This window comes from Xiphias gladius, chromosome 8, assembly GCF_016859285.1.
Source record: "Xiphias gladius isolate SHS-SW01 ecotype Sanya breed wild chromosome 8, ASM1685928v1, whole genome shotgun sequence".
Taxonomy (NCBI): Eukaryota; Metazoa; Chordata; class Actinopteri; order Istiophoriformes; family Xiphiidae; genus Xiphias; species Xiphias gladius.
The window spans coordinates 19,492,390-19,516,993 of NC_053407.1; the positions used below are offsets into that span (position 1 = coordinate 19,492,390).

Here is a 24,604-nt window from a genome sequence, read left to right on the forward strand (position 1 = left end):
CTGTATCTGTGTGCAGCAGAGGATGGCAAGGATGATTATGTGGAGGAGTCAGAGGTGACTACATGTGGAACAAGGGCAGACGAGTCATTTCTGCTACAAAAGCCTGCCACTCGTGCTAAATTGGAGGCCCGCACATTTTCAGTTCAGGTACCATACTCCCAGTAATCCACAGTTACTGCCATGAATGTTCAGTGTTGTACTCTTGTTATTTTGTCATCGAACACTAATAAGCTTCAAGCATTAGCAGTTCCATGTTTGGCACACCTGCATCTAAAAGTCAGAGGTGACTCATTTTTTTACAGAGAAAGAATCCAGCTGGTTCCTCTGGGCTCTTTTTCCGAGATGGGAAAAAGCGTATTGACTACATCCTGGTGTACAAGAAGTCCAGTCCACAGGTGGAAAAGAGGTGCACGTTTGAGAAGAATTTGCGTGCTGAGGGCCTGATGCTTGAGAAGGAGGTACAAATATCTGTCAAACCAGAGTTAAAATAGTTAATAGGAAAAAAAAAAAAAAAGGAAAATCATGTTAAAACTTGAGTGTCATTATTTGTATCGTCAGAACAAACATTGGTTTGAGAAATAGAGGATGGCTAACAATACCTCCATTTCTCAACTTATTTCTCAAATTTCTGTATTTCTTTTTAACTTAAAGCCTTCCTTGACAAACAACGACATCATGTTTGTGAAGGTCCATGCTCCTTGGGATACGCTTTGCAAATATGCGGAGCAGATGAACATCCGAATGCCTTTCAGGTAACTGAAAAAAAGTTGAACCTTTAACTCTGGAAAGTGATTGGTCATTTTTTTCAGTGGCTGGCATCTTCATCCAATCTCTCTAACTTATCTCTCTTTATTTTTCTTTTTAAGGAAAAAATGTTATTTTACGGACTGGAAGAGCAAAACCTTGGGCAGGTAAGTAGATTTAACGTATAGGATTCTTTTTCTCTGTTGCTGTCTGGAGGCAGGAAGCTGGATGCTTTAGTTTCTCTGAAATTCATGAGCAGCACTGCCGCAAGGCTTCAGCAGAAATGTGAGCAGTAGATGGTGTTTGAGCCAAACCGCCACTGTCCCTGGTAACCCACGTTACATTAGGTCCAGAATTAACAAATTATCTATCTACAGACTTTGTGTAAATATACAGAATTTACAAAGGCTGGGATTAGAATTTTAATTGGGAAAATTAACCCCTGTGTACATAAGTAGTAGTAATTAAAATGGTTGGAAAGGAAGGCTCTTGAAAGTCATTGAAAATATCAGTGATTAAGTGCAGTACTTCATTTTGCCAGGATTTAGGAACACGAGCACTGTTGTATTTGCTAAGATGATTGTGTTTAATTAAACTTCCAACCTTTTCAAAAAGCACAGCACTCAGCCCTGACAGAGCTTTTCTATAAAGTACTTTTAATTTTTCAGTCAAATAAATGGAGTTACATGAGCTTATTTGCATACTATTTTTAGAGAGATGCAATTGCGCTTTGATGTGATGTTCAAGTGTTGTCCAAGCTCTGCGCAGGACTCCAAATTTCCATCTCTTCATCTCACTGGAGGGCAGACAGAAACAGGCCAACAAGCAATCACTGAAAGAAATTTGCATCTTTTGTCGTTGTTTTCAAGACTAAAACCTTTGGTTAACATACATGTAAATTTTAATTGTGTAAAGTCTGCAAATCTGTGATCCTGTGATACACGAAGTCAACATTTTCTGTCACAGTTTCGGATGTTTCACACAAGAAATGTCTGTATTTATGGTTTGCTTTTGCTTTTTTACAAGTTTGAAGTGGGCAGGGAAAAGGTGATGTCATGTATTTCCCCGCACCAATCAGGATGTAGCAACATTTGAATCCAAATTTGATCACAGTTGTAGGGTTGTGTTTTTTAATGTCATTGGTCAACTAACAGTCAAATCTGAAAAAGCCAGAACCACACAGCTTTAGCTGAGTTAAACTCTAGAAGAATCACTTTGGAGTGTTGCTTATTTAGACATCAATTTTAATGTTATAGACAAAAACATAAGATTTGAAATCATGTTTTCAGGGGTTGTAAAACCTGATGTCCATACATTTCTGCACATTGTCCTTGACTCCAGTGATGACTGGTAACTGAAATGATGTTTAAAACCAAGATGGCAGGAGTTTACGTATAAGCTTTGAATGAGCCCTTGTAAAGCACTGACTACTCTACATTCAGTGAAGTGTGAAATTACTGGTCTCGAAGCACTGCTGGTTTTTATCTATTAAACTGTAAACATGGTGTGACTCTCGTTGCTTTCGCCCTCTGGCTCTGTTTTGAACAGAGCTCATCGACATCAGCCAGTAATTAAGTGCAACCTAACATACTAAGTACAATAAATGTGCCTGTGTTAGTGTAGTGATTATGATATTTCATCATGGAGATTGATAGTACTGTGTCAATTACGAATGCATTTTGCATAAATATACTGTAATCAATAGAAGTTCTCAAAGATGAAGGAGCTGACAATATTGAATGCTTATTTTGTTTTTTCACTTTTACATACTATGTGTATATTAATTGCCGTGTTTGGAGGACACACACACACACACACACACACACACACACACACAAACACACACAGAGCAGACAAAATCATGTGGACAGCAGTCACTCGCCCAGCTGTCCAACTGAGAACAAAGCAGTTTTAAATCTTGTGCGAGAGTGATCTTAGTCATTGTGAAGAGGGAGGACCATTATGTTTTCCTCAGCGCTCCTGCAGTCTTTCACAAAGGTGTTGTTCTTAAAAGAAAAATCTACCCGAGTAGTGAATAGGTTTTATGTGTTTACTAATGGTCTGTCACTAACTCATGTACCTGTGAAGCTGAAAAAATGGGCCATGAGCAGGTGGTGACAGCTTGGTGGTTTGATATCATTACTTTCTGTACAGTACCTATCTGTCCTCCTCACAATAACATTCATAAAACGCTCTCTGGCGACAGTGTGTTTTCCCCTAGGAAATTCAAATATATATTAATTCAATCCATATCAGAGCAGCAGCCCCAAAAATTAGTCAGAGTCCTCTCCAGCAAATCTGGAGAATTAGTGAGCAAATCTTACCAAGCCAATTGATTTTTAGCCACGCTAGCAGCGTGGCTCTAGGGATGGAAGTGACAGTCTGTCGGTCAGTCCAACACTTTGGTCCAGACTCAAATATCTCAAAAAGGATTGGATGGATAGCCAGGACATTTTGTCATTCATGGTATCAGGGGATGATTTGTAATGACGTTGGTGATCCCTTAACTTTTCATGTAGCACCATCATCAGATCCAAAATTCAGTTTATCCAATATGTTGGTTTATGTCCAAAGACCTGCAAACTAATTCCAGTGCGTTCCCATCCGCCTCAGCTTTACTTCATGTTGAGTACTAATTAGCAAATGTTAGCATGCTAAACGCTAGGGTAGGATGGTGAACATGGTAAACATTATACCCTGTAAACATCAGCATGTTCGCATCGTCATTTTTGAGCGTGTTAGCATGCTGACGTGACCATTTAGCTCAAAGCCCCACTTTGCCTAAATACAGCCTCAATACTCTTGTTTGTGTAGGTTTAGTTGATTTAACATTAAAAGGAGCTACAATTTAAGAAATCAATGCATTCCCTCACTCTTCTTCTGGTCCTTAAATCATGACTGTAATATGAAAAAATAAAATTATCCTTTGAGTTGAATTCAGCAAGCTGTTATCCAGAATCAGTGCCTCCCAGGCTCATGAGCTATAACCAAAGTGAAAATGAAAAATGATTGTGATGCATGCAATACTGTAGGAGTGTGTGTACGTGTGCATGTGTGTGTGTAAACGATGAGGTGGTGCGAGGATGTCAGGGTAGCGTTAAGGAAAAAGGTTAGGAGCCAGTGTTCCACATCAAAGAAAACAATCTTCATGTTAATCTTTGCCGTTAATCCTGTTTCTCTGTGCTTCCGTGCAGCAGGTTTCATCTGAGATGTCGTCAGATAAAAAGCTGGCTTCCCAGAAATCCCATGAAGCTTGACAAAGAGGCCTTACCTGACCTGGAGGAGACCGACTGCTACACAGCCCCCTTCAGCAGAGCACGCATGCATCAGTAAGGAGGACATGTACATGTTCAGTCAGTCGCACGCGCATGCCAACACATAAACACACGCTTATGATCACAGGGGCATAGAAAAGTAGTGTCTGTATCAGTAGTGTTAGTCTGACATCCATCCTGCTCTGTGTCCCTAATTTCTCTCCCATCCTTCACATTCATTCATGTCCTGAGCTCTGGATGTGGCATTTGGAAACCAGGAGATGAAATTTGCACCATGAAGTCTTGTGTATTTGAAAGCTTTGAGCAAGAACTCAGAAGCCAGAACGATAAGAACATGTTGATCATGCATGAGATATTGAAATTCAGCAGCAGATGTCGATGAAATGATTAGATTTTTCCTCCATTCTGCCTCTGTTTAAGCTTCTTTGATGAAAGGCATCATCTCATCTCATTTGTCAGTGAATCCTTTCCATTTTTCCTTTACTTGTCAGCCTTGACATTTTTTGGAAATAATTATGCTAGAATGAACATAAACCTAACATCACATATTGAGTTTTAATGAACTTCTGTTGGCTCAGCTTTCATTAAAAGCCTCGACTGGATGATATTGATATGCCGTAACATGATGACTAAATAAAGGAGTTTGCTTTTGTTTTCCTCCCAGCTTCACTATCAACAACAGAGAGAGCTTCTTCTCCAATTCCACCAGAAGCAGAATCGTTCATCATGTCCTGCAGCGCACCAAGTACGAGGATGGAAAATCAAAGATGGGTAAGGCACCACACTTGCTTCTTTCTCTTCTTGCTCACGTACCGAGCAATGTTTCTAGCATTGTCACATTAGTGGCTTGTATATAATAATGTACATATACCCATCATAATGACCTATTCAGGACAATTTATTTACTGAGTCTGGGGCTGAGTGTACATATTTAAGGGAAAGATTTTTTTTTTCCTTTCTGTTGATTTTGCAGCTTTAAATTTAATGTTAGACTTATAATCAGGCCAAAACAATTAATGCCACTTAGTGGCAAAAGAAAAAACAGGAAATCCACCAAATCACAATAATTCTGTCGTCATTTCTATCTTTGCATTTTTATGCCTCCGCGCCAACGATATCCAAAAGGTAAAAGGTCAACATCACTATGACTTTTCTGGCCGTTATTCAACGCCATAACTCAGGAACTGACGGGGAGACTGTGACCATATTTCATATGCGGTCGGATGGTGACGCTAATCTTTGGTGCCCACCTTGAAACTGTGGTGATTGTGTAGATCTTCTGTGCTGCAGGGTTGAAGATGCTTGTGAGGCATCCACGTTTTAGAATTTGTAGCTTCTTTACACCAACGTCCATATTTGAAGCATTGTCGGCTGTCATGGCTACAACTTTGTGCTTTATCAGAATCAGCTTTATTGGCCAAGCATGTGACACATGCACACAAGGAATTTGACTCTGTTTTTTCTTTCTCTCAATGAACTTACACAAAATACAGTCGACATACAGCAGAACAAGAACAACAAAGCTTAACAAAGTCAAGCCAAATCCGTTTTATTTATATATCTCTATTTCACAAATCAAAAAATACACTTTATACATTTTTATTAAATTCCTTCAAAGTCTTCACCACATATATTATATGGGTCTGGACAGACATTGATATAAACTGCAACTTGACTGGTTGGTGGAGGAGTAAAAGCACAAGGCGGTAATTTTAGTCTACATGTTAGCCTGTGATTATGTTGTCTCTACTAAAACCACCATGGGCATCAGACCTTTAAGATTTTCCTGCTAATCTGACTACCAGAGAGGGATAGTGGGGGGAATTTTGCCTTGTTTGTTTGATTTGCTGTGGGATGATTAAAATATGGGCAGCTGCTGAGCTGTTGATATCGTCCCACTTGTGGCTGATCCCTCCTCTCTTTCTGGCTGTTGTTTTTTTGGTATCCGCAGTTGCTAAACTGTCCGTCGACTCCCGCTCTACTATCTTGTCTATACACTGCCGACATGTTTTGCCGATTAAAGTTTGGCCTTGAAGGGCTATAAATAGATTTCACATTTAATATTTTAATACTGTTGACCGCGCTCCTTTCCAAAAAACAAGATCAGCTCTACCACAAGAGTGGAAAATCCTTTTCAAATCCACCCCTTCCTGCTCCTGCTCTCACTATCTACGGTTTCAGTCAGGCAATGACAATGCAAATGAATGCACTATTGTCCTGTGAAATTGATGTTTCATTCATCATTGCTTCATACAGTACAGTACCCGCAGCCATGTTAGACGCAGTTGAGTTAGTTTACTATGACTGAGACAATATTTTACAACCTGCGTCAATGATGGCATGGACAGCAAGTAATTATGGTTCAGGAGAAATGAAAAAGGTTGTTTTTAAGTGCAGCTATTTGAAATTCTGACCTGAATGTTTTAAGCCTCTAATGTGCTTGTCTAATGCAGCTTGTCAGTTACATAATGGAGTAAATTGTTATGACTGTGAACGAGTGGGTTTAAATGAATCTCTCACAGGACCCCTCTCAGTTATGTCTGGTACTAAAATTTTTAATGTTGTGTCCTTGTGCTGTTCTAGCTGTTGTCTGTGCATCCTTTGACATGACAAGCGTTATTATTTATGTAGGTATCAACCGGTTGTTGGGCAACAACACTTACGAGGCTGCATTTCCTCCTCATGAGGTAAGACAACTTTTATTTTGGCTGAAGAGATTCACAAATCGTCAAACTATAAAATGCCTTCTGTCATGTGGATCTTCTTACTCCATATGTCATCAGGGTGGTTACAAGAGCAGACATCCTATCAAGACACACGGTGCCCAGAACCACAGGCATCTTCTGTATGAGCGCTGGGCCCGCTGGGGCATCTGGTACAAATACCAGCCTCTGGACCTCATCAGGTAATCAGCTTTGGAGGAGATGACACAGCATCATGAGCTATTTTTGGACATTTACCTGAGCTCTAGTGCTCTAGTGTCCTGGTGATGCACCCTAGTCCTTTGTTTGATCATATTAAGGATGGGCTGTTTAAATAGAACAAAAGTAACCCAGTAGTTGATCTTGATGCATACACTGCATGATTATTAAGTTATCCCAGTTTCTGATGAACAGGCTTGTTTATCACTCTCCGAAATCCCAGCATGTCTGATATTTCCTAACTGATGGAGTTGCTTTAACAGTTGAGGGTGAGCCCACTTTAGTCTTTAGTCTTTTCTATCTTAATATAAGTCAACCAATTGAAGGAGTGAAGTGACAAGGAACAGTTTGACATTTTGGGAAATATATTCAACTTTTTGCCAAGAGTTAGATAAGAAGATCACTGCTACTCTCGTGTGTGTTAGGTACAGAGCTGGATCTAGGACACGATGTGAGCTTGGCTTAGCATAAATACTGGAAGCAGGGGGAGGCAGTGACGCTACAGAAGTAATTTTTAAACTTCTTATTTTGTAAGGATGAAACAAATGAGATAAAACGTGTAAATTAGTGGGTTTTAGAGGTGCTAGTGGGGATATTGGTTTTAACTTTGGACAAATCGTTTCCCCGTGCTTCCAGTTTTCATGCTGAGCTAAGCTAATTTCTTCCCGGCTAAAACTCCAATCTTAAAGCACAGGAATGGCAGTGGTATCAATTGCCTCATTTAACTATCGACAAAGAAAGCAAACAAGCCTGTTTTCCAAAATGGTGAACTGTTCAACATAATTTTGGAATATTCCAGCTTCAGGTCATGTATGTGTTTGAGCATGTAATCATTATATTCTTTTAGGGTTGTGGTGTATGACATCGTATAACAAGAGAGAGCAGAAGTTTGGCAACCATCAAGAGATTTTCTCGCACCGATTGTATCGAGTTAGCTATCCCCAACTGGTTTGTGGATCATGTTGCAAATCAGCGAGCAGAACTGCTTCATGGCAATATTAGATTTATATTAGTACATACTGTAAGTTTCTGTATCGTTCTGATGACCTAAAGTTATATTTTCAGGTATTTAATTCACTGGATTAGAGAAAAACAGAAATTCCTATCCGGCTATTTTATCTGTAAATGGTTACTCAGTTGAGTTTTTTGGAAATTTACTATATCACAGTATATGACAACATCGTTATATAAAATGGCATATACCATGATAAAAGGTTTAATCCATAGAAACCTTCTGCGTATAAGGCCTCATCCTGAACCCAGAAACCATTGATGAAAAAATAGTGTACATGTAAACATACTTAGGGAAGATTTGTTGACACAACTTTATTGGTGAATTTTGACCTGTCCCTCTCACAGGCGTTACTTTGGTGAGAAAATCGGCCTTTACTTTGCATGGTTGGGCTGGTACACCGGCATGTTGATCCCTGCCGCCCTGGTTGGTGTTTTAGTCTTCCTCTATGGTCTCTTCACTATGGACTCGAGCCAAGTCAGGTCAGTTCACTCAGCCAGCATACCATTTAAGATATTGCACATACTCTGTTGCCATAGAGTCCATTGATGTAAATCATAATTTAAAACGTGTAGTGTTGATTTGCTGTCTTTTTCCTGAGACTTGCTTCATTGTCTCACCAGTAAAGAGATTTGTGAAGCCAACACGACCATCATGTGTCCTATGTGTGAGGAGACCTGTGACCCGTGGACGCTTAGTGACAGTTGTGTCTACGCCAAGGTCAGTGCAGTTCTGATATTCATCACAGTAGTTCAGTATGTTACAGTTTCTCAACCTCTTCTAGCTTGTTACAACGTTTTTAGGTTCTCATGACACTGTAAACTACAGTTGTCAAGTTGTCATTTGAATTTAAGTATGTCATGATTTAATTCAGTTTTTTGTTGAAGATAGATAAACAAAAATCAATATTTTAAGGGTTTGGTTAGACATTTTTGGAAATACTGTACATTTTTTTGCCAAAACACTCTCATAATCTGTCTGTTAAATAGAACCTACAACCAGCAGCCTGCTAGCTCTGTCCAAAGGCAAAACCACAACACGTCATTTTTAGGCTTTTGTTGTTTTTAACAGATTAGATTAGATTAAGGAGATATGCTGCGTTAATCAGTAGTAGACAGAGCCAGGTTGCTGTGTGTTGCTTCCTATTTAACAGACACACATGACAGTGGTATCAATCTTCTCATCTAACTCTCGTAAAGCAAGCAAATAATCATGTTTCCCAAAATGTCAACTATTCCTTGAAGAAATTTCCCATGTGAGGCCCCAAACTCAAGGAGGGGGAAACCTTTGAAGTAAATTGTCACAAAGCTGTTGAAACTGAAAATATATCAGTCATATTTTTTTGTTTTTGTTTTCTAAGTCCCCCTATTTCAGGAAGCACTCCTCCTCTTTTCAGAGCAACCCTTCATGTGCTTCTGTTTGTAGGTGACCCATCTGTTTGACAATGGCGGCACTGTGTTCTTCGCTATCTTCATGGCTATCTGGGGTAAGTGGAGGCTGTTTTTGTTGGGCCATTTTTCCTGATTTTGAGAACCCTTGTTGTATTGCGTCAACTCTGCTCTCTGCTTGATACAAACCCTTCTGGAATTCAAATCTATTTATACAGTACCGTGTCAGTTCTCATGCTTCTATTCTCCACTCAACTCCTCCAAACACATTAAGCTTTTCACTGAGAATTCAATATATCAACACTCTGCAGTGCAAATACAGCAGATCTTCACTCCGCAATACATTTGTAGGCCAATAAATCATGGTCTGGTTTCTCTGACTGAGGGTCTGCGCTTACACTTCCACTGCTGTCCTGATGTAATGAGTCAGATAATTAAACAGTTCTCCAGAGGGAGGTGTTATCATTGTCAGGGTTGAAGAATTGTACCATGATAGCCATATATTGCGACAATGGTACCCACAGCTATAATATCTTTGCAATGCAGAGTGTGAGCGTTACTGTGCAGCGTCTGGCCCAGATCCACGTATATGCCATCACTGTAAATAATCAACTGTGCCCAGAGGGAACACCTGGCACATTGTGTTCTGTGTTTGGGCTAAATGAAGGCCAAGGAGAGCTGGAGAGCCGAGGGAGGACGGGCCAGCCTCGCTGACTGAGGTCTGTAGCTCTGAATCCTGCATAAAGGCTTTTGGCAATGTGGACCAAAGTAGCAGTACTGCGCCACTGAGTGACTGCACTCTAGGTTGAGTGTGTGAGTGTGTGTGTGTGTGTGTGTGTGTGTGTGTCTTTGCAAGATAGAGGTGAAAAATTGGTTAGCCCAGGGGACCAAATGTAGGCATTAGAAAAGGCTGCGTTTCTCTTTCTTTAAATAAATTTGGGTCAAGCTATATTAAACTTTTACATTCTGGCGCTTTTTAAGGCCACGATTCCTTTGTCTGTCCCACATTTATCTTTATCACCGTAATCATTTTTGTTTTTCTTTAAACTTATAACAAAAAACACATGTGGGGCTGCAAGTAATGGTTACTTTCTTGATCAATCTTTCGGTTCCTAAAATGGCAGAAAATAGGTAAAAAAAAATGTCAAACAAGAGCTGTGTTGAGCCTGCACAGCACCGATCAAATCCTCATGTCAGATTTCAAGTCCATCCCTCTGCTACAGAACCACATCTGTATGTTATGAATGTCTAATGAAAACTGACAATGAGCTGAATCAGTAGTACAGTGTAACAGTGTGCTGTTCATCATAATCTTACATGATTGCACTGTCCTTTTCCACTGTGTACAAGGTCCATTTGTCACTGTTTTTGCACTAATGCAAATTCTTCCACATATACTGAGCCAAATAATTGTTGACTCTGAAGTGTGTGCGTGCCATGCAGCCTTTATAAAAGCCTTGTTGTCTAGTGTATTTATCTGTAATTAACCAGAATACATGAAAAAGTCTTGACAGAATAGGATTTTGAACATCATATCTGCTGTTGTGTGCAGCTCAAGTCATAATAGTCTGATGCAAAGGAAACAAAGCCTTCAGCCTGAAATCTGCCCACAGAAGCTTTACTTCTCAAGTCTTTCAAGAAAAAAATGGATCTCGCCTGACAAAGACACGATTTAGGGGTGAAACATTATACCAGTAAATCCCATTTGCTGTTGCCACTTTTCCTTAACTTCAACACAAAACGAAGCAGTATGTGCACTGATGACTCTAATCAGTTTCCATAATGGGCCATGCACGTCACCGCAAGCCTGTGTTTCACCCGGGATATCTGGCGTTTGGTTCTGCATTGTCTCCACAGTGAATGGCCCACATTTTTATCAATCATACTGTGTGTTGCGTATCAAAGTTAGCCAATAATGCAATTGATTCCTTATCCCCTCTGCAGCCACAGTATTCCTGGAGTTCTGGAAAAGGAGGAGGGCAGAACTGACTTATGACTGGGATCTCATTGATTGGGAGGAGGAAGAGGTATGTCAGCAATATCCTCAAATAGACGAAATAAAATTTGATTACCTCACAGTTTTAGCCTGAGTTCATGTAGTACATCTTCTGAATTTGACACTGCTTACATGATATAAAAAGAAGAGTTACTGCTGCATCAGTCAGATACAGCTACAGTTCAATAGTTCATGCTGGAATATATGTTGTTAATCAGGAGGAGCTGAGGCCTCAGTTTGAAGCCAAATACTCCAGGGTGGAGAGAGTCAACCCCATCTCTGGCAAGCCTGAGCCTTTCCAGCCCTTCTCAGACAAACTCAGCCGGCTCATGGTGTCTGTGTCCGGAATATTCTTCATGGTAAACCCTTTGATCTTCGAATAATCTGTCCTTTTGGGATTCAGGCTCAAAATGAGCTCACCGTTATTTTGTGCGCCACCTTTGGAACAGTATGATGCGCTCCAGTAGCGGCATGACATCTCCCCCTGCTGGACAAAGAATGTACTTAGAGGAAATGGTGGATTTCGCCGTTCTGATGGCCTAATTTCTGTTGTTTACTGATTACGTTTTTGTTCATCTGAATAGTTAATTGTTTCTTAATCAACAGGTTTTCCTTTCATTGCTGCCCAGTTCATCGTTATAAAATGAGATTAAACATCTTCATCCCAAATTAAATCTGTTCCGTAGAATAAGTAGAGTGCTTATCACAATTTTTAAGATCATTCATCATCCCCTCTTCTCGGCTTCCTTCTCTCCGTCATCTCCGCTCAGATTTCCCTCGTTCTGACAGCCGTGTTTGCTGTGGTGGTTTTTCGTCTCATTGTGATGGAGAAGTTTGCCTCTTTCAACTGGAAGTTTGTGAAGAAGAACTGGCAGTTTGCCACCTCTGGCACTGGTGTCTGCATCAACTTTATGATCATCATGTCTCTCAACGTGGTGGGTGTCTGGACAAGCGTCATTTGGCACGTTTACGTATTCTGCTCAACAAATGTTTCATGAAACATTTCTGTAGAACTCCAGGAACTGTCACATCCACATCCAGAAAGACCTTTTTTTTGCTGAGATTCCTGTTTGCCTCATTTTCTCATGATTGTTACCCTCCTCAACCCTTTTCCTGTTGATGCTTATGACTACTATCATCTTGTCAGGTGTACGAAAAGGTGGCCTATCTGCTGACTAATTTAGGTGAGTGTTGTCCACATGCTGCAAGCATTTTAACTTTCATTATTTCTCAATTCCCAGATGGTTGGCCAGCATTTATTTTTCTCCACCATCCACCCCACAACCCCTGTTTCTCCCCGCTGTAGAGCACCCACGGACAGAGTCTGAGTGGGAGAACAGCTTTGCTCTGAAGATGTTCCTGTTCCAGTTTGTAAATTTGAACAGCTCCACATTTTACATCGCTTTCTTTCTTGGAAGGTAGGCCGGCTGCCATGACACTCTACAGTTTCTGTTTACAGGGAATTTAATGAGTGAGTGTGCAAAGATGTTTTGTTTCAAACTCCCATATCATGATATCTGCCAAGACTCCCTCCCTTTTGCCTCCTCACTATATAGTTGTTTTTGGACTTCGTTTCAGCATTTACAAAATACTGTCCTACTTAGAAATGTGACTAAGCTGTGGTTTGTTTGACATAAAGAGCAACTTCAAGTGCCTTTTTTTCTGTTCTGACTTTTTCTCTAATGAAATTCTTCAAAGAATGTGCTCAATCTCAATCTCAATCTGTTCAGGTTTGCTGGCAGGCCTGGAAAATACAATAAACTCTTTAATCGATGGAGATTGGAGGAGGTGAGTGCAATTAGGCATCACCATAAGTGGGTGATTATTTCAGCAACGACTGGGCTGTTTATTGCCTCGTGTTTTTGGATATTTTTAGAATTTTCAAGTAATTCATCTCACTAATGATCCATCTGCATATTACTATGTGAACCATTAATCTCCCACATAATTACTGGGATTTTCAATTCAAATGATCAAAAAACAGAATGGGATGAAGTGTGTCCCAGTATTCACTCATGGCTTTGAATTGTCGGGCATGAAAATTGGATGTCACAGTTTTTTATTTGAATGTATTTTCCTCAGTGTCACCCGAGCGGCTGTTTGATTGATCTGTGCCTGCAAATGGGAGTCATCATGTTCTTCAAACAAATCTGGAACAACTTCATGGAGCTCGGTTATCCGTGAGTAATATGTTATTATAGTCATGTGCTTCTTTCTCTGTTAACTATTAGAAGTGCCATATTTAATCCTCAATGCTGTAGATTCAAGTGATTGGCATTTTACATACCATTTGTAATTTCTCTGTAGTTTTTTTGCCCTTTAGCTCATTAGCACATGAAAAAGGCTTCTCTCCCACAGAAACACATCAAATCCTCTTGTCAGAAATAATTGCTTTGAGTTGACAGTTAGCTACTTGCCACGTTTTCAGTCTGCTGCAGAACTGGTGGTCTCGCAGGAAGATAAAGAAAGGAGGTGGAGGAGGGCAGAACGTAGAGAATAAAGCCCAGCTTCCACAGTGGGACAAAGACTGGAATCTGCAGCCGATGAACGCCCATGGACTGGTGGATGAATACCTTGAAATGGGTAAAACATTACAGTCCTTTTAAGTGTTATAGATAACTAACACTAAGGTGGAATCCATGTCAATTGATGCTGGTACTCAAGCTTTAACATTGTTTTTTGCCAGTGTTGAAACAGACTTCCTCTGAAGTTCATCCAAACGGTTCTTTCCTCTGCAGTTCTCCAGTTTGGCTTCACTACCATCTTTGTAGCGGCATTCCCACTGGCTCCTCTTCTGGCTCTGCTCAACAACATCATTGAGATTCGACTTGACGCTTACAAGTTTGTCACTCAGTGGAGGAGACCCATGCCTGCCCGGGCCACTGACATCGGTCAGTGTGATTTCTGACCGCCCTCACACTTCACCTCCTCAGTGTCTCTCCCATAGAGAGTCTGTTTTATATTTGGATCTGAGCCACTTTTTCCAACAGTAAAACTCCATGGGAACCAATTATTTTCCATTCTAAGGAGATAGCTAAGTTTCCATACCCTGTGTCTGCACTCCCCCACCCAATATGATTACAAACACCACCCTCCAACTGCCTTATAATATTAGACCAAATGCTTCATGTGGCATGTTGCCCTGTAATTAAAGGAGGAATCCACCCTGAAAGATTTAGAAATTCCTCAGCTTTAATGAAGACATTATGTGGCAGTCGCCTAGAATCAAAGAGCAAAGCCCTTTTGGAGGTTTGAGCTGACATTTACCAATCATACGAGGACCGATCTAATGCAGAAAAGCCAGAGACAAGATTTTCCTCCACTGACAGTAGCCGTAATAGACTTAATAAGACTTAGACTTGTAACAAAGTTCAGAAACTATTTGTTTACATAGCTGTACATGTATATAGACAGCAGGTATGTCGTTGAACCATCTCTGGAGGCTGTTGAATCTCGCATTCTTGTATATTATTAACTGAAGAGAAGTAAATGAAGCACGATGGAGAGGGAGCACATCAAGAAAGCTAAATCACAGGACTAATGTGTGAAAATGATAGAATTTTAATTTTCAGTTGTAATTTATGATCTCTCGCCTGATTCACTGTAACACAATATAGAGCAGTCATTTTCATTACTGTCTTTCTTTATCCTGGAAACACTATTGGAAAGTATTTACTCTCTTCTGTCTTGGCTGTCAGGTATCTGGCATGGGATTCTCGAAGGTATTGGCGTGCTGGCAGTCATCACCAACGCCTTCGTCATTGCCATCACCTCAGACTACATCCCCCGCTTTGTTTACGCCTTCAAATATGGCCCATGTATGGACAAGGGACACCACCATCAGGATGAGTAGGCGTTCAAAATAATGCGTAAGCAGTGAATCTATGCAGCAGAGTGCTTTCTGTTATGGTCTGATAGCTTCTCCTTTCGCTCTCAGGTGTTTGCGAGGCTACATGAACAGCAGCCTCTCTGTGTTTGACATGGGTGAGCTGAAGAACAGCAGCCAGCCCAGATACTGCAGGTACAGAGACTACAGGGCACCGCCCTGGAGCTCGGTGCCGTATGAATTCACTCTGCAATTCTGGCACGTCTTGGCTGCCAGGCTGGCCTTCATCATCGTCTTTGAGGTCTGTCAGCACTCCCTGTTTCTTTTTTGCCTGTTTACCATCAAGGCAAGTAGCTAAAACTAAATCCCTTTCTGTTTTCTCAACTGCAGACTTTTTTGTAGATTCTTTTTTTTTTTTTTTTAAATTCTATTAATTTAAGTGCTACTTATGTTAAATGAAAACCTCACATGTCCAGTTTATGTGATTTTCATGCTTTAATTGAATCTTGCTGTTACAGTAGAAATTTCACTCAAGCCACAGAATAAAACCTAAATTACATGATGGTCCAGCTAAAAAAAGGCACTATGTTTCTTCTTTTCTTAAAAAGGTGACAAGATTGTCCTCTGACAATGTTGCCCTGTGCATTGATTTCTGTAGAAGAAAAATGGCATAATATACACCTATAAGACATTATAGGGCATCTAAAATTCTTTATTTTGGTCCACACAGTGTTTACATTGACATGCTCGATTAATTAAAAAATAAATAAATCAAAATAATAATAATAATAATAGTAGTAGTAATAATAATAATAATAATAATAATAATAATAATGCAAATACTAGCAACTAAACTAGAGTTCTGTGGAAGGTAACTCGTAAATGATTGATGCTTCCCTCAGCACCTGGTGTTTGGGATCAAGTCCTTCATAGCGTACCTCATTCCGGATATGCCGAAGGATCTCTGCGATCGCATGAGGAGGGAAAAGTACCTGATGCAGGAGATGATGTACGAAGCGGAACTGGAGCACCTGCAGAAGGAGAGAAAGAAGAACGGACGGCGTTATCACCACGAGTGGCCTTAGCCTTACCCCCACGTCTCCACTACACGCAGCACAGCCCTCAACTCACAGGCACAACCTCCCCTGCCTGCTTGTTTATGTATTTTAGCTTTGAGAGTCTAGCTTCACTCGGCTGATTCTGTACACCAAAGACACCTTCTTCAGTGACCAGATCCTCCCCCAGCCTGTTTGGCTTCAACCCAAGCGCCGACCCCGACCCCTCCCTCGCCATCTGTTCCACGACCAGTGTTGGTGCTGCTCTTGGTTTCTGCCTCTGACCCTTACTGCCCTGCCCCGATCCCTCACCTGGCTTCATCCAGCAGGTGGCCCTTGGGTCTGTGCTGTGTCATGGCTTCACTGGGGAAACCTGTGCAATTGCAATGTTTACTATGCAGATCAAGGGCTGCAGATCACCATTGTTCACTTTTGGCATCCATCCTTCACTCTGTCCGTGTGGCAGCTAGCACATCCCTTTGGCCGTGCAGTCTGGTGCAGCCCACAGCATGGTCGTGTATTTATCCCATGAGCGTCAGCAGAGCCACTCTTCTACCGGCTATGCGACAGAGCTACTGCAGCACTTAGCGTTTTCTTATTGCAAAATTGATTCTGGTGATGTGGCTTCCAAATAAAACGGACAATGTTCTTGCAAAGTGACTGTATATTGCCCTTGAAGCATGCTGATTAATATTTGCTAGCATTTCATAAACTGCCAAGAAAAAAATAACAGACACAAAAACAGCAGCACTCATCGTTGAGGATGCTAACATCCATTGCGTACATCGGAAAACGAATTCTCTATGAAGTCATATAAAATGCATGGTAATATTGTTTTGTACCTTTTGATAAAGTCTTGATGCCTGGTTCACATGTGTCTGTACTCAGTGTGAGCTGTGTGGTAATCTCTGTCTGTGAACTGCCGAGCTTGACTGTCTTGAGTTTAGGAAATGTGAACTTAGAGCGATTTGATTGTGCCTACAGTTGTGCGCACCACAATTGTGTCACCAACATCACGTGTGCCTGTTTGTGCTGCACGTGCTTTTCAAGTGCAAGAAATATTCTCTCTTCTTGTTCTGTTGTCTGGTCTGCTATAAACTCTCTGAACTCTGCTGTAAGGGTTTGTTTTGGATGTGAGACACACCACAGTACTCGGATCTCAGCTAATGGGTCTGAAACACATCAGCGCTATAAGTTGAAATGCGACTCCCATCGTGAACAATGTATACACTCGCATGCAGGAGCTGCAAATCTGCTCTTCCGTTCTGCGCTCGCAGCCTGTTTTTCATTTGCTATTGGAAACCCTGAAGCGTGGTTGAAACTTGGATCACTTAGGCATACCTGTGGCTTGGATGCTCAATTTGCAAAGAACATCCATCCACTGTTCCTAACTCACAAAGTACACTAACATACTTCACTTCTAGTCTTTTATTAAACACAGGGTCAGATGCGGTTTCAGCTGATTTTTGACCTTTAATCAAAGAGTAGGATTTGTTAAATGCAGAGTCATGACATTGCCTTTTATTGTGGTGGGTTCTGATGTCAAGGATCAGAGCAGCATATTTTTGCCCAACAAGAACTCAGGAAAACAGGCAGCACGAGTGACACATCCATCCGTGAGGCTGAGTCAGAGTCATAATCATTTCCTGCTTCATCCATGTTGAGACGGAAAGTTGTGGAGGATGTACAGTAAAGTGTTAATGAGGGAGCTGTACTTGCTAGTGATGAAAAGTATAACAGAGGCCCAAACACTGACCCAGTACCAGTCATGCTGATCATGTGGTGGTAAATATGATGCTAAATATGATCATATGATGGTAAAGATTCAGAGTAATGTGCACATTGTGCACAGTCAAAGTGAAGGTTACACCAACGTTACATCTGAAGGTGAAGAATATCACTACCCTGAATGCGTCGCACAACACAGAGAAACTTATCACTCATTTTGCAAGAATTGTACATTAATTGGATTTGTTCATTTATTTATTTTGCTGTTCTTTGTATATACATTTTATGATGTACGTAATGTTTTTATACTATTTATTTTGTGTTACCATTCCGAGTTCACCTGTTTTCACCCTCAGTTAGACAAAGTAACATCCACATCTCTCAGGTGTCCTCTGAATGTTCGCAGATGATTAACTTTTTTTCATATTTTCTAAGATCCAATCAAAGGTTTCCTGCTTTTTAAGATATATATTTTTGCACTGCAGTGCGTTGCATGACTATAAGGCACTCTCACGATTAAAGCATGTTTGATTTTCCGTTTGCATAATCCCAGTATGTATATTAGAGCAGATCATGGGAATCATGGAATACAATCATACAGTTTATTATGGAGACTTCTGATGCAGGTTCTTGGCTAAAAAATAATGTTGCATTCAGGTCATAATATTCAGTCCAGTGATTCATAATGACTTCTCTCACAAGAATGAGATATTTGTTTTTAAATCTTATTCCAATATTAGGAAACTAGTCCAGGTTTTCAGAATATCTTCCCTGCTATGTGAACATTGAAAATCTATGCATGTTGTTATCCTTGAGCGCTACTTTTCTTTTGAGCAGATGCAGATGTAAATGTACAGGTGCATTTGTACTGTAGAGTATGCATGACCTAACACCTGCTATGAGCAGTGCTAACTTCTGTAAAGTTGTTAACGGCGTCTTAAACATATCACCTCCCTTTTTCAGTGTTGATCGTTTTTGGAGGCCGGGAAAAGACATATGTTTCTTGATGTGGCAGAATTTTAAACTATAAGAATATTTTCTAAATAATAGCTTAGACTCAAGACTGATTAGTATAATCTGTCCTGGACTGAATTTCAAGGAGTCTGATTAAAAAAAATCTCATACTTGTTTTGTTTGAACACTCAACTGGGAATTAGAATTAGGTTTACCCTCAAACAGCTGACGTGTTTAACCTAATGGGGATAGGGGTCATTTTTATGAATAATTACATGACCTTGACTTGCCCAGCTACTAATCATTTCCGGATGGATCTCTTTCCTGTTGTCTTCTCCTCTCCGAGAGCATTGTTTCACCTACTCACTAATAAAAATGCTGCACAGTGGTGGAAAGGTGTTTCTCATGTCTTCTACTGTTGGCAATAGCACATTATGGGTATTGTATAATAAGTAATAACGGCATGACCTTGCACATCTCTTAAAACATAGCAGTCTAGAGGGGATTAATCTTTGTGTTCTATGCTATGCCTCCTAATAGGATTGTGCTCAAGCAAGTGATGTGCTTGACGAGGAAGCACAGTGAAGTTAGACCATAGATTTAACTGTATAATAGATGGTGTCAGTCGTGACATGACGTGTATCAATAATATTGTTGACTTTGTTCCTGTTTACATGTAAAAACATATTGAAATGTATAAAAATAATATAGAATAATTTGGATATCACTCTTTTCTGTAATAAATCATGAATTGTATCTTTTAAATCAAATCTGGTCTCTTCATTTCTCTTATGACTTAAAATGGCAGACAGGCAGCCTCTGGGCGTAGCTGATATCATCTTCATGACATTCCAAGTTTGACTAAATCTGCTTATGGAACAAACCAGAGAAAAGCAGAGTGCAGAAAATGTTTTCTTTTTTTCCCCCCTCAGCTATTATCACAAACCACTAATCTTCTTGCCAGATAGTCTTCATATAACATATTGTTAACAAGATTGTGTTTCTATGAAAAAACCCACTATTTGAGTTTTGTAGGATTTTTCCCACTGCGTTGTGACTGTTTACTGCCGCTGCTTCTCAGCCTTCACTTCTCACTGCTTTTACATTTGTGTCACGTCAGTTAACACTAGCCTTCATTTTTCACAGCGTAATCTAAACACTCCAGGAGAAACGCGCAAAGATCTGGTTTGTTTTGAGCTTTAATGACAGATGCCTAATACTTCTATTATTTCGTATGCTCTGACTTACGGTTGGAAACCCACAGCGAGATATTTCCTTTCACCTCTTTGACCAAAAGACATTACATACTGGCCTAAAAAGCCTGTGGTTTCACATTCTCAACACTCGTCTCACAGAGGTGGAGGAAATATTTAGATCCTTTACTCAAGTAAAAATGGCAGTGACACAGTATTAAAATAGTTCATCACAAGTAAAAGCCCTGCATTCAAAATCCTCCACTATTATCAGCCATTAAAAGCAGAGTACACATTATACTGCATATAACTTCTCTTTTTGGGACATATTGGATCATTTTTCCTCTTTATGAGGAATTTAGGGGGGAAATCATTCTTTGGTGAAACTGCTAACAACCCATGAAAACACGACAAGGACCCGCAGCTAGACACTGCTTTTCTGTAAGGGACCACAAGACAGAACTGCAGAACCTACCAACCTCTCACAATCCTCACACAATCAGTCACTGGTCAGGAGGTAACGATATGCAACTTGTTTTATTACCACTGATTAGGCAGATGATCTTACCAAGCGACACGCACAAAGAACACACTTGTAACAGATCGTAACCTTGTGGAGCACAAAACACGTATAACCTGACTGATAAATTAGCATATTAAAAACAACTGTTAATGTCAGGAACCGGTGTCTAATGAAAAAGGGTGGGAAGCAGCTTTTTCACATATGTGCACCCTACAAAAAGAAAACTGTTCTGGTTCAGAAAGAAATGTATTCTCTAGCTCCTCCGCCCATAGCTGCACCAGTTGGATGTTTTGGACAGGCCAGGAAAGTAAAACCTGTGGGTCTGTCTACCAATAAAACAGAAGCAGCATTTTTCCCATCTTGTGCAGAGCAGTTTTCCAAAGCAGACATAATTCCAACCCAGCCTCATGTATCAATGATTTTAACCACTCTCCCTCTCATGCAGTCTGCAGACATTAGTTCTTGTTCTCTACGAACACTGATGTTATTCATACAGCACAGATTTACAGTACAAGTTAGGAAGGTAATCAGTGGGGCCACTGAGACTGTGGCCATAAATCCAGCAGTACTGAGATGTAAAGACAAAACGTAGCCAAGGACGATCAGCAGGGGACAGAGGAGTCACAACACTGCATCCACAAATCATCAAAGCCCACAGATAGCTGGCTGCAGGAAACTGTTTCCAGCATTGTAGAGCAAGATCTTAACTGTTCCCTAAGGTGTAATCAATGGGATCTGCTATGTAAAATAACTTTTTGCGCAAATATACATGACAAAATCGGTTTCATGAAAAACACTTTCCACTGATTTCATTTGGGTAGTTATTTTTTAGCCATGCTAGGGGCGTGGCTGTAGGGTTAGCTATGGCAGTCTGTTGGTCGGTCGACTGCCTTGGTCCACACTGAAATATCGCAGCAGCTATTAGACTGACTTTCATGACATTTTGTACAGATATTCATGTTCCCCAGTGGTTGAATCCTACTGACTTTGTTGATCCGCTTTTCCTCTTCGCCACCATGAGGTTGACATTGGTGAAATGTCTTGACAACTAGTGGATGGAGTGTTATTAAATTTTGTAGATATTCACGTTTCCCTCAGAATGATTTGTAATAATTTGGGTTATGTCCCGACTTTCCATCTACCACCAAACTCGGGTGAAAACTTTAAGATGTCCAGTATTTTCTGTTTGTACCTGCAAACCAAACAAACTTCCCATCAGACTCAGCTGCACTTTGTGTTGCTAATCAGCAAATGTTAACAAGCTAAATTAAAACGGTAAACATTATACCTGCTAGACATCAGTATGTTAGCATTGTTACTGTGAGCATGTTAGCATGCTGCTGTTAGCATTTAGTTCAAAACACCTCTGTGCATAAGTATAGCCTCACAGAGACACTGACATGGCTGTGGAGTCTTCTCAGTATTTCTTCTCAGTTCACTGGATTCGAGTTTTTACTGGCTCCTCTTATGAAGTGCTGAGGTCCATCCAAAATGAGTTTCAAGCATCTGAACTTACAGCACACCTGGAAAGCTTTATTTATACAGAGCAGGAGAAAGGAGCTTTTAATCATTTAATTAATACTATTTTAAAAATCTAATACTTGTTACTTAAATCATTAACTGTCGATGTAGGTAAGTCAAGTTATTTTAAGATCCGTGCCTACCAAATAAAGACACAGCAGACATGGTTGATAAAATGCCTTGTTAGGTGAGAGAGAGGTGAGATTCAAATGTGACGTGTGAGCAACTGCAGTGACAGTTGAGCTGACCTGAGTAAAGCGTCTGGCACTGAGAAGCAAAAGCCTCAAATTACCTTGCAGAGCTGGACAGTTGAAGGAACTGACACATGTACACAGGGTCAAGGCATAACCTGCTTTCAAACCGGCTGAGCCAGAGTCAGTTTGATTCATTCTACACAAACTACACATAATCTACTATGAAAACTTCCATTGTCATCATCCTCATTGTTATTGTAGTGTTGCTAGTGTTATTAGTTGTAGTAGTATCAAAAAATCACATTACAGGAAGGAAAATTAAACATTTTTTTAAATATTTGCTTAATTTATGTACATCATGCCTTTGTAAATCCTAAATATTTTTTCCTCTACATGCAGGCTGCTCCAGAGTAAATACCTGCAAGCTGATCCAACATCCAGCATCTTGTCCTCACATTGTAAAGGTGATATATTGCCTCTGATCGGCCACCCTAACACACGTGTCTTGCTGGTTTGTGTTCTGCAGCACAAATTAATCTGTAAATAGCTAAATTTTTGCTCATTCGGGTGCTGGTAGTGCTGGAGAAAATTACACACCACAAAGTCCTGATAGGTTACTGTAGTAGGATTCTCACAGCCACAGTGCTTAGTGTGATATAATGAATGCTTAACTCGTTTGCGTGGTCATCAATATCCTCAGTTTAAATGGCAAATTGTGTCGAGATCCACTGGAAACTACAAAAAGTTCAGGAATCTGGTGAGACAGGGAACTTGAAATCAACAAAGCACTTAATGCCATGTCTTGCTCAGGGGCTGGAAAAAGGTTTCACATTTTACAGGCACAGGAAGAAGACATCATGAGAGCAGACAACATAGCGCAAAAAAGTAGGACAAGCAGAGTGAGGAGGCTGAGCGACAGAATTCTGAGAAGTAAACAACAAACCACTGTCCTAAGTTTTAACAATCACTATTTTCTACATTTCCAACAAACAGCCCTTCTGCATGTACAATAATAACTAATGTGCCAACACAAAGATAAGGATTATTGCCAAAATTGTCATTTTTGGTGTCAGTCCAGATTCTCCACCATGTGTCCATTTAAAGAACTTTGCATGATTTTTTCTTGCATTTATTCATTCTGTAGATTGATTTTTTGTTTGTTTGTGTTTTTACACAATTTTTTTCTCCTCTTTCACCTCAACTTTCATGTTGCTTGCCAGGATATGGCTGCCAAAGGCTCTTTTGACATAAACTGACACATTGCTTAAATACATTTGTGCAATTATAATGTCACCTCAGCAGAACCCTGAAAAACTGAATGACATTTTGCCTATAGGTGGCACTACGACATGATACATTCAAGTCACCATAACACAACAGTTAATGGGTTTGGCATTGATTTTTCAAAAAATGTATGGCCACCATTAGCATGACTGTCTCTGGCTTTGTGTATTGCAAGTAAGTTTTGATACCACTCACAGATTCCACATGGACTTTATAACATTTATATTATTAAAAATAGTAAAATAACAAGACTAAGGGATTGTTCAGAGGTTTGTGCTCTCTGGTTGTTGTTTTTTTTTAATTGATTGTTGATAGGATACATGTTAATGTCTAAATTCCTTTAAGAGCTTGCTGCAATCAAGGATAAGCTTCACTGCTGATAACTGACTAAAAAGTGAATTATCAAATCTAAATAATTATTTTAGTTGTGTTGAGCATGAAGTCATTGAGATTCACTGTGAGTCAGTCTGCAGCCTCCCACACAGCCTGCCGGCCCTCGACCCTCCTGCTGCCTCAGATCAGCACTGAGAGATAACCCATCACCACCATCTGAGAGGCATCTGTCCAAACTACACCCCTCAGGCCTCCACACACACACACACACACACACACACACACTCACACAAACACACACACACAAACACAACATTATACAGTAGAGGATCAACAAGAACATCCCTCACAGCCCCGCTAAATTATATTTGTTGTTACATCTGTTGCCACATCTGCTTTCACACAGCTTTGCCCTGCAGTTCCCCGCTCTGTCTTGGTGAGCTGGTCAGTTTATTCTGTCACTGTTTATGGTGAGAGACACCGTATTTATTCAGGTGTGTGACTTATGAAGAAACAGAGAACGCCCGCATGCCGGGAAGTCTCAAGCTTGTCTCGTTTATTCAGCAGTGTCTTCAGCAGTGTGTTCAGCAGTACAGTGGTTTTCAAACAAACAACTCCTTTTTCTAAAAAGCTCCACACTGGTGACCCCAAGTTAGA

General features: G+C 40.3%; 1 protein-coding gene across 3 annotated transcripts in view; it reads left to right on the forward strand.

The window, feature by feature from the left end:
• The window catches only part of ano3 (anoctamin 3), a 33,172-nt gene extending 13,537 nt beyond the window's left edge, over positions 1–19,635 (forward strand). Inside the window, exons 3-25 of one of the 3 annotated variants that reach the window (XM_040133678.1) lie at positions 17–147; positions 303–458; positions 652–752; positions 867–911; positions 3,939–4,073; positions 4,684–4,790; positions 6,651–6,706; positions 6,803–6,924; positions 8,300–8,434; positions 8,576–8,672; positions 9,378–9,438; positions 11,285–11,367; positions 11,555–11,695; positions 12,107–12,271; positions 12,484–12,520; positions 12,643–12,754; positions 13,067–13,124; positions 13,419–13,516; positions 13,765–13,919; positions 14,075–14,227; positions 15,035–15,185; positions 15,274–15,463; positions 16,065–19,635. In XM_040133678.1, coding sequence (XP_039989612.1) covers positions 17–147; positions 303–458; positions 652–752; positions 867–911; positions 3,939–4,073; positions 4,684–4,790; positions 6,651–6,706; positions 6,803–6,924; positions 8,300–8,434; positions 8,576–8,672; positions 9,378–9,438; positions 11,285–11,367; positions 11,555–11,695; positions 12,107–12,271; positions 12,484–12,520; positions 12,643–12,754; positions 13,067–13,124; positions 13,419–13,516; positions 13,765–13,919; positions 14,075–14,227; positions 15,035–15,185; positions 15,274–15,463; positions 16,065–16,247 — 2,672 coding nt within the window. In that variant the 3' untranslated portion in view covers positions 16,248–19,635. Of the gene's footprint in view, positions 1–16; positions 148–302; positions 459–651; positions 753–866; positions 912–3,938; positions 4,074–4,683; positions 4,791–6,650; positions 6,925–8,299; positions 8,435–8,575; positions 8,673–9,377; positions 9,439–11,284; positions 11,368–11,554; positions 11,696–12,106; positions 12,272–12,483; positions 12,521–12,642; positions 12,755–13,066; positions 13,125–13,418; positions 13,517–13,764; positions 13,920–14,074; positions 14,228–15,034; positions 15,186–15,273; positions 15,464–16,064 lie in introns of all 3 variants that reach the window. The other 2 variants (XM_040133679.1, XM_040133677.1) reach the window with 2 other exon arrangements.
• The last annotated feature ends 4,969 nt before the right edge of the window (positions 19,636–24,604 follow it).